This window comes from Pygoscelis adeliae, unplaced genomic scaffold, assembly GCF_000699105.1.
Source record: "Pygoscelis adeliae isolate BGI_AS28 unplaced genomic scaffold, ASM69910v1 Scaffold632, whole genome shotgun sequence".
NCBI lineage: Eukaryota > Metazoa > Chordata > Aves > Sphenisciformes > Spheniscidae > Pygoscelis > Pygoscelis adeliae.
The window spans coordinates 460,619-471,134 of NW_008824227.1; the positions used below are offsets into that span (position 1 = coordinate 460,619).

At 37.2% G+C, this 10,516-nt stretch overlaps 1 protein-coding gene across 1 annotated transcript in view; it reads right to left on the reverse strand.

Moving 5' to 3' along the window:
• Nucleotides 1-10,516, reverse strand: part of FRA10AC1 (fragile site, folic acid type, rare, fra(10)(q23.3) or fra(10)(q24.2) candidate 1) — a 45,008-nt gene that overhangs the window by 16,724 nt on the left and 17,768 nt on the right. Inside the window, exons 4-9 of the mRNA XM_009334815.1 lie at nucleotides 7,048-7,124; nucleotides 4,943-5,035; nucleotides 4,814-4,859; nucleotides 2,804-2,880; nucleotides 2,042-2,125; nucleotides 1,464-1,548 (exon numbers count right to left, since the gene is read on the reverse strand). Coding sequence (XP_009333090.1) covers nucleotides 1,464-1,548; nucleotides 2,042-2,125; nucleotides 2,804-2,880; nucleotides 4,814-4,859; nucleotides 4,943-5,035; nucleotides 7,048-7,124 — 462 coding nt within the window. The remainder of the gene's footprint in view (nucleotides 1-1,463; nucleotides 1,549-2,041; nucleotides 2,126-2,803; nucleotides 2,881-4,813; nucleotides 4,860-4,942; nucleotides 5,036-7,047; nucleotides 7,125-10,516) is intronic.

The window sequence follows — 10,516 nt, forward strand, 5'->3', positions numbered from 1 at the left end:
GAATGGGATCAGCAGCCTATTTCTTACTTCCAAGAAAAAAACCTGCTTTGACATCCTTCTGTACCAAACATGGGCATGGATAAATTAAAAATTGAGAAAAATCTCATTTTTTCTATTTTTCTAAGAATTTCTAAGAAAGGACTCTCACATGGTCAGAACATATTTGAGAACAGAAAGCACAACCTAATATAAGGGAACAAATTACATGATACAGCAGAGTTATGTTGACATGGCAATTCCAAAAATGTAGGTAATGACTTATGAGCATAAATAGGAATTCAGAGTGACCTCAAAGTTAGGACAGCCACATTTGAAGTCTGACAGGGAAACACTGTTCACACAACACACACCAAAAAAAAAAAAAAAAAAGGAAACTGGGGCAGAACAGTTTCCCACAAAAGATAGCAAACATATGGAAACTTGGCACAGTAGCGAAAGAAACAAAATCTGTAAGTATGCTCAAGGGAAAATCAGCTGGGGAGGCAGGGCGGAGATTGAGGGAGATGAAACAGGTACAGGAAAATAAAATCAAACTTATTAAAAAAAAAAAAAAAGAGGGAAGACATATCCAGCATTTTACTTTTTGTTAATTTTCATTTAATTTTTGCATTTTTCTGTTCCAATTTTCTTTAGAAGGCTGTCATCTTTTCTGCCTAATATTAGAGTTTAAGCCCAGTCCCTGCAAATATTTACCAGTTAATGTTATTTCTTTACTATAAATAGTCTCAAAGAACTTTATATAGACACTGTTTGCAGGGCTGGGTTGTTACTATGTGCTAACAACACTAAGATGCATCTGAGTTCAGCAACACTCTTTGCAAAATCACAACAGAAAATTCACGTATTCTTTTTGACTAAGAGGTTCGTCAGTCAAAAACTTGGAAACGACAAAGGCTGTTCCAGTTAAGAAGAAAAACTGGTGCTGGAATTGGACTGTTTCTCTTAAGAAATTCTATTTATTTACACGGAACATACAAATCCTGTTTCCATAAACAGAAAAGAACAACCAGAAAAGACGCTGCTTTAGAACAGACATTTCCAAAATTCTTTCTGCCAGCATTCAAGTACAAAACTCCCTCTTTATAGACTTTTTTTTTTTTTTAAACAGTAACATTCCCAGGGGTTTTTTAGGCTTCATCTAGTGCTTCTCTCCAGGCAAACCTCTCTAGCCTTCTCTCCTTAACCCCTCTGCATTTTCTGCCTTTCTTACACACAATGTACCTCTTCATAAAACACCATCTGACAGAAATGCTCCTATTCCCACAGAAGCACATTTTTGGGGCAGTGACAATGCTTGGATTCAAACTGCTGCTGCTTATTAAATAACTTGACAAGTTCTCACAACTCTCTTTCTAGGGAAGGGGTACTAACACTCTGGTTTCACAACATATCCACAATCATAAGGCAATTTTTTAAAAAGGACATACTTTAAAACCAAGATGATTTACAATAATGAAACATACCTTATTCTCTTTGTATCTACTGAGATCTGCTATACAGTATTCTTTGAACAATTTATCATAATACTTCTTTGCAAGCCTCTTCTCCCTACAACAAAAGGTATTATTTTTTATTAAATATAGAACATGATATAATTCCTTTTACATTGTAATGACATTAGCAAGACAAATACATGTAGTTTCATCCGAAGAACACAAGTTGCAGAGCTAGAAATGCAACAGAAATACACTCATTGGGCTAAGGGGTAATTTCCATGAAACTGGAAAAATACATCTAAAATATATCTACAGCACAAATTAGACTATATTTTTTCAAACTAGGCTTCCTTCAGAGTTTTCAGAACAGTCATTTGGATCTCAGAGAATGCACAAATATTTCTTAGTTCTTTCTGTCATCAATTCATTTTGTCACTGAGGAACATTACAATATGAAAGACCTCCTAAAGGTCTTTCATTTTTAAATGCATTAAAGATCAAAGAATGATCACTGAGTATGCACAGTAGTTCTTAATTAGTAGGGGACACCACAAATTTAGTACAAGTGATCTAAAAATAACATGTTCTACAATAGTTCCAGGTACCAATTCATGTCTGCTTCATCATCTTCGTTCCACAGGAATCTATGGTTTTCTCTAATAACATCAAGATCCGTCTTGTCATTTGCTCTATAAAAGGACACATTTTTTTTAGTACAATGTAACACTAAAATGAAAAGTCAGTCAAATAATAATTTGGTAAACATCAGTATTTCACAGTTGTGATCTCCACGTCACCGCATAAAGGAATATATTGCTATGGAATAAAACTATCAAAAAATGTATTCCCTGGCATACCTCTTCCCAAATGAAAAATCCACAGTGGAAAGTGGTCACTGAAACTGTGGATGACTTGATCCTGTCTGAAAATACTTTTTTATACTTTTTATTGAAGACATAACGTTAGAAGGCAGTTATAGATAGCTCTAAAGAAGGTTATAATTATTCTGGACAATGGATAGCAATTCTGCACATTTCAAAAGTATTTCAGATTGTTATTTTGAAGGTACTGCCAGATATTTCTCAATGTACCCTCAATTAATGCTCACCTGTCATCTTTCCTTTTACATAAGAAAACAAGAATAATTCAGCTCATGGTAAGTTCTTCTATAAAAATAATGGTGCAAAATGAAACAAGGCAATTCTGTGTTTTGGATATTTACAATGACTGTAGTTACTATTTGTGACCAAAAGAATTAGTAATTTGATACACAGCCACATCCCCCTCTCCCCCCAAAGCTATTTAACGGCTTTACGTAACAGGGGAGCTTTGGGGGCATGAGGGGAAAGATAGCTAACAATTCTTACCCAGAGCGACGGAAATCCTCTATTTTGCCACCATAGTATAAGATGTAGTCATTCACAAACTTCTTATGTCTTTCATACTGAATAAAGCAATTAAGGATTGTTTCAGAAGTTATCTTCTTTTATTTTACCATAGTTTAAAACTAAAAAAAATAATAAAAACTTTTTATATACTTAACAGAAAGAAGTTTTTTTCTCAAAAACAGTTCAGTAATTTCCAGAAAAAAAGGAATTAATTAGCAATTCTACTTAATAACCTCTCATAAAAGCTACTTTCCAAATACAGGAATTCAAGGCAATTTCATCTTTAAAACCTCATTCAGCTGCCAGACCTTTATACAATTGTCTTCCTTTATCAAAGATGCTCTGTATACATATACATAGAAACTGGGTTCAGTTTTTCAGCTATAATTTAGACAACAGCTTCTTAGTACTGCAGTTTTGTTTAAAACAGGTTTGTATTGGTGTATTATAAAAATAGTCTGGCTACTAAAATGGAACAATTTATTACATTTTACCATCAACATACAAATAAAAGTTATATGCTTTAGTTTGGAGATGAAAATCATGGGAAAATATATAATGCTGTTTTTAGAACACTTTGGCCTCAGAGACATGATTTGAAACACATTTTGTACCATAATTTGAGCAAAAATATGTACTTACTTATTCAGAAAATAAGCATCTTCACAAATAAAAACATTATATACGGCTACTTTAAAATATTTTCAGTTAACTTGTATGGTATTTCTGAAGCAGCAAATTAGGAAATACATTATCTCCTGGTACATATCCTGGCAACTACTGCATCAGTGTGAGTAATTTGTATCAACCTACTATTTTGACATGCATTAGAGTTTTACTGAGAAAACATTTTATTTTCCAGAGGCACCCAAAAAGTTAATTTAACCGAAGCATGTGTCTTCTTCTTTCCACCACAAATGGAAGGAACAGAGAAACAAGCCCAGAAGGTTTAACTGGCACAATTAAACACATTTAACACAACATACTATTTTGTGCTGCCATTTGAGTTACTAGGCGTTAAAATTGTGTAACAGTAAAGGTTTTAAATAGGAACCACCCAAAAACATTAGCAGAAACTCATAAAAGTCTCTACACAATGAGGTTTGTAGTCATTCCAGAATATACAGGCTTTTCTGTGGCTAATGACAGTCTACAAGGTCAGTGGGACTGATTAAGATATGTCCCCTTTACAGGCATACGATAGTTTATGTAGTGCCTGGCAAAACTCTAAGCAGGTTAGGAGAAGTTACTTTCTGTTTACTGGAGTTTCCAGATTTAAGTTAAGTCTTTCCATATTTAACTAGTCCTTACTTTCCTATTTATTAACTGTTACTGCTGAAGAACAGCTATTTAAACAAACAAGGAACTGATGGTATTTCAGATACACTCAGTGAAACATGTAATGACTGCCCCAGGTGAACTAAATAAGAGAAAGGTTGTAACCTAAATAAGGTAGTAGTTATAAAAATAGTTAAAAATTACGCATGAAATATGATTAAGAGATTAAAAAAAAACCCTAAAATAAAACTGCACGTGATAGTAAACAGGCTTACAATAGAGCATCTGTAGAAGATATTACTGGAGATAAGGCTGTTTTGAATAAACCTTTGAATTAACTAATGCATTCTTAAATTTCCAGTAGAAATGTATTTGTCCACAGATAATAGCAGCCTTATATAAAATTACGTTCTGTTTAAATTCAACTGAAAGAGCGAAGTGTCTTTGTGCCAGTCTAAATAAAATTCACTGTATAATGATTTTGTCCCAAACAGGACAAATGTACATATAGGAAGAATCTGGAAATGCCTCTACTGAGTAGAGGCATTCTCAGAGACATCTCAGCCACAAAAAGAAGCTAATTTGAAGATACTGAGTCGTTCTGGTCCTGCACTGTCAACTGCTGTGAAACTATGAAATTGCAGTATTTCACCATAATGGATAACCTGTGCTCCATCTTCTCACTTGAAGAAAAATTAAACAGAAGGATACGGCATCCATCGCTATCAAGTGAAATCGTCTTTTTCTTGCTTCTTCCCTGTTAATAACAAATACGTTTGAGTGAAAGCTATCTTTATGTTACAGGTAAAATGCCTCACAAAAACAATAGATAAAAGATACCTATCCCATTCTTCAGCTGCGAATTGTCTGTGAACCACACTGCCTTGTTTTGCTTTTTGGAATGGCTTTATCAGAAGGCCATCTTCCTTTATACTAAAGGTAGGGGGGAAAAAGGAAGAAAAGTTAGTCGAGAACCTTTCACAAGCAATAAAATTTCCATCTGCCAAACACTGCACTAACTTGAGTAACAAAAACTGTTATATTGCTAGTTTCTACATGAATAAAACCCAACTTCAGAATCAACATCAGCTTAGACTTTACTTCATTTGCAGAACAAAATCAGAAAGGCATTTGGTTACAGTTAGCATTTAAAGAAAATTGCTTAAAACAGCAATTTGTAATATTTATTACCAATGTTATCACTACAGAACCACAATGAAAAAACCCTGAAGATTCCTCAGTTTCACTCCTCATTTAAAGCCCTCTATAAATCTCAGCTACACAGCCAAGCAGGAACAGGAAGGACGGTATGTTCACTGAATAACAGTGACTGCTAGTAACCCTATCCCATCCTTTCATGCTAATGTCTGAACACCTCATTAAACAGCTCTGCCTCTCAGTGTAATCACAAGAATCGCTAATTTAAAACTTAAGTACCGTGTTGTGAACCACAGTTGTCAGTGAGCTGCTAAAAATACCTTCAGAATTCAACAAAGTAATAAAAGGTTAAATATAAAGTGATGCACTTTAGCTAGTAAAAGGTATATTTAGTTAGTTTCATTCCTCAATAGAGGTGAAGAAAAGATTTTTCCATAATTATCAGCTGGCAGAAAGAATGGAAGTCAGAAACCTGTAGAAAGCAAGCCAGGGAATTTATATTTCAAGCTATGGAATATAGGACTCTAGAAACTAAGGGTATCATTTGCTCAAAAGGATCTGTAGGCACAAAATTCTCATAAGGAGACTCCATAAAACAGCAATATGGAGAAAACTTAAGACTACTATTTTCCTTAAAGTGAAAATAAATATCATCATAGAGCAAGAAAAGGATACACACACATACAGTGAACCCACATAAGAACCCTACTGGGAATCAGCAGTAGTATGCCAAAACAAGGGTAATGATGGTATTTTTCAAAGGCTCCTGATGGTTAGTTAATATTCCACCTAGAAAGTGGAATGGTATGATGTGTAATGGCCTTTTAAAGAAAACAAAAACTGAACAAAACCAGTCACTCTTTTAACGGAGAACAGCTATATTTATAAAATAAATGGAACGGCACAATGCCTGCTATTATTCCAACAATTAAAACATGAAATTTTTTTCCCAGAATGCAGTCAGACACTACAAAACCCATTCTTTCAATTTTACTACAAAGGAAAATATGTAAGAGTCCTAGGAAAGTTTCCAGAAAGCCTTCTTAAATAAAGTCCAATAACAGAGCAAGGGAGAGACAGGAAAAGGTGAGAAAAATATATGCGTAATGGAGGCAAAATGTTCAGTACGGTGCAGAAAGTGTCAAAGGACTATGGTGCCAAAGCAAATAAATACATAAATATATAAAATCTTAATAATGTAATGAGATCAGACTACAAAATTCAAGGTCACTAATTGTGTGAACCACTGAAAGAATTGGCAAAGGTGATCTCAAATAAGAGATGTGTAGTTACATTTCAAGGGTTGAGTACAACACAATTCACCAATTCCCAGGTCTCTTCACAAATTAAATAATAAGCAAGTAGCATCAGTTCTTCACTTCCTCCGAGCAGGTCTTTTATATCTACAAAGCCTACTGCCACTTGGCCTTTTTTGCCTTGCTCTCTTAGCAGTTCCACGTGTCCTGATGGATTACAGTGAAGTGAACAGCACAGCCAAACCCCAGCAGTTGATACTAATGCTCAGAAAAATGAAACACTCTGCTCCGAGAACTGAGTGGCATATAGACACCAGATGGACATGGCAGAACGGATCTTAATCAGCTGCCCCTGGGAGACGACATGCTTTGGCAAGGTTGACATGAGGAGATGCAGGAATCAAAGAGATTGATTTTTCAAAAACCATTTCAGCACCAGACTTTAAATACCACAGCATAATCTTCTATACACAGTAATAGGCCATTTGCACAAAATACATAATGCAAAGTGTTAATTCTGTACTACATTACCTTTTAGTCTTTTGCACAGACTTCTCTCCATTCTCCTCATCACTAAAATCAGAATCATAGCCTCCATGGCCACGTGCCTGAAAATGATAGACAACACAGTCAATATACCTGTTACATACATGCTAATATAATATGGACACAGCATAACTAGAAATCAGTCCTGTCCATCATGCATAAATAAAAGAGAGAAAGACAGAGAGCAAGTGAGCGAGTGCAAATTCTCATACATGTCTAAACCAAACCAAATTCAACAGACAATGCAGAGTATATTCCAAATAACACGGAGCAAAGAAAGACATCATCAGTCTGCTGGAAGATCACTTTATAAATAATTTATATGCAGATGTCCCCATATTTAATCTTCACATAGATGCAGATAACCAAAAGTATGACAAACACCTTTGGTCTTTACTTTCAAACAATTTCCCTTATATAAGAAAACAGTGAGTATTTTCCCCAGGAGCTACTCTTTCAGAGGGCTGGAAGACAGCAACTGATGAGCCCACATTATAAACAAACAAAGATGAAAACAAGTTTCTTAAACTGTGGTACAGCATTTTAGATCATTAGATCTTACATTGGTAGCTGGAAAGCTGATTGAAATGATAAGTAAAATACAAAATAACAATATGCCTGCAAAAATGTACCACCTAATCAGCACAACATTCCTACCATGAAATAAAATCTTTTTTTCCACACACTTCGGGTCTACAATGTCAAATTAACGCATATAAGAAAACCAAAATATCCCATATCTTAATGCCATCAAACGATCGAGCACTGACTGATGCCCAGATCTATCACCTCCATTTTTCAAGGCACGTGTCCAATTCTTTCAGCAGAAGTAATGGCTTAAGTAGATCCCATCTCCTTTCCCTCACTGCTACGCTGGTACCTTCCTTCCAGTTGCTCAGTTATAGCTGTGCAACTACACATGAATCGGATCAAACAACTCACCCAAGTTACAAAGGATCCTATCCAAAAAAGATTATTTTAACCCAGATAAGTTTCCTGACAGTTCATCCAGAGCCCCTCAATCAGCTACACCAGCTGGAGGGGTAGCACAGGAAGAGAACAGCCAGAGCTGGGAACTGCGTAAACTGGCACCGACACCAAAAAAGCATTTACACAACTGGAACATTTACACAACTGAGCTAAAAACAAGAGGGATGGTTATTACACATCTGCATGGGGAAAGGTTCAACACGTACTTCCCAAGTATCTTGGTAATTCAAACTGTGGATGAGAGAAGAAACTGCCAACAACAGCAAAAGTAATGTTTCCCAGATGAACACTGAGAGCTTCCTTCACACTCGAAAGGGGAGAAAGTCCAAGCCAACACAATGTGCATGAAAGTCAACATGCGACAGATGAAGAGAAAAGCTCGAATAAAAGGAGATTTTCCCAAAGTGGTTGCCCTTGGTTGATGAGCGCCAGGAAAGAAGTAGACATACTCAGTAATCATCTCCCAACTGATTCCAGGAATGACTCAGAAAAAAAAAAATATGCAAGAAAAGCTGCTCCAACAGAGTCGTACTGTAGGGCTCTCAGAAGTTGATGACTGCCTCTTGGAAAGCTGTGACTGTGAATGTAAGGGCAGGCATGGCTAAGGACTAGGTCCTGAGAGGCTGCTCTTCCCACAGGAAAACTCTTCACAACTTCAGCCATTCCTCTGAATCACTTCAATCACTCAAAGATAAGTTCAGAGTGAAAAAGAACACAACCCACGACTGGTGCCCTGACACTTCTAGGTCACCCCCTCTTCAAGGGCAACAGCAGGATGGACAGGTACTGCACCAAAGTTGGGTTTGACATCAGCAGCTCCAGCAGTGCCGGATGGCACTCTTGGAGACTGGGACTGAACAATTACTGGCCTGATGCCTTAGGATGATACCAAGATAACCTGACTTTTAGGTAAAACATAAAAATGAACTTCATCAAAGAATCTCATCCATAAATTAATCCTTCCGTTTTGGAAGGACAGTGTAAACAGACACCTGCTTAACGTTGTGAAATTTCAAGACTGATTTCTCCCCTTCTCCACAAAAAAAGCCAAACAACAATCCCAGATAAGGAAAATGTATGTAATATTTAACTGTAGTAAAAGAGGGGCAGATACCAAAGCTTTGTGCCCAAGCTAGTAGATTTTAAAAGAGGCATATGTACACACGGACATGCAAAATTGTCAAGAAAATTTAAAATAACTACTTTCACTATTTGATAAACCCTTTAATCTAATCTTCACTTTGATGGAATTTGTCAGAAACTCAGAACGCTTTTAGTAAATTAGTAAGGTAAACACCAAACATTTTATCAAAACATGAACCTGGCAGCTACATAACTTAAATCGTACAGTGTGTTTTGTCTGTTGCACCAACTCTGAACTTTTTTTCCCCAAACAACGAAACAAACTGAAACCACAAAACTAAAACAAGTACCAATATGCTTTGGGATACATTTAAATCACTGACATTTAAGTAATCCCAACATCTTAGCTTAAATAATAGTGAAGTGATTGCAGACAGAACCAAGCCCACTAATTTAGGGCTCCTAAAAACCGGCAACTTAAACACAGTAAATGTATGAACACTGTACGCGACTGACAGCAGATAGAGGAGATGTCAACTGTTGATGTCAATACAGGACACTGTGGACTCCCCAGCACTGCATCTACAGGAGGTACGTGCATCCAGCATTCTTTAACCCTCTCCACTGGGGTAAATGCATACTACTGAAACGGACACATCATAGTTCTTGTTGACTCCTGATCACAACATACAGCTCAACAGAAAAAGACAATTAAAAAAAAAGGCAAAACAATCCTACACACAAAATCCCAACCCGTGGCCCCTGACCTCAGCCCTAATCTTGCTACTCCCCTCACAAGCGTCACTCCCTTCCTTCCCTTTATCTGCCCAGCACACAGGTCTGTGCTCAGCTCTGCTCACAGCCCGGATGTGGCCCAAAACAGACCCGAATGCTCATTTTGGTACAAACAAACTACTCTGGAAGAGTCTGAAGGGAGCACGGGATCTAGAACGGGGCTTGAGGAGCCGTCCTGGCTGGATAAAGGGTGCCATGCGGGGGGTCCGCACGCTTCACTGCAAAACGCTCCTCCCACCTTGATGCTGTCTTTGGGGCTCTGCAACCCCCACTTGGGGGGAAAAAACCTGAGAGTAAGTACAATTAGCTGCAAACCTACTCTTCCTTGTCAAACCAATTACGAGGGGTATGTGCATATACTGTACAGTGAACACCCCTTACAGAGAGAAAAGACACCAGCAAAATACTGCCCATTTATTAAAGCTCTAAAACTATAGAAGGACACGCAGGAGTAAAAGGTAGGCAACCGCAGACCACGACAGCGAGGATTAGAGCTTTGTGGGGCTCCACCGAGAAAAATCACCCCGCACCCCGGCCCCTGTGGGTCCGACACGACTTCCGAAGCCGTTCTCACGCCCCGAGAGCC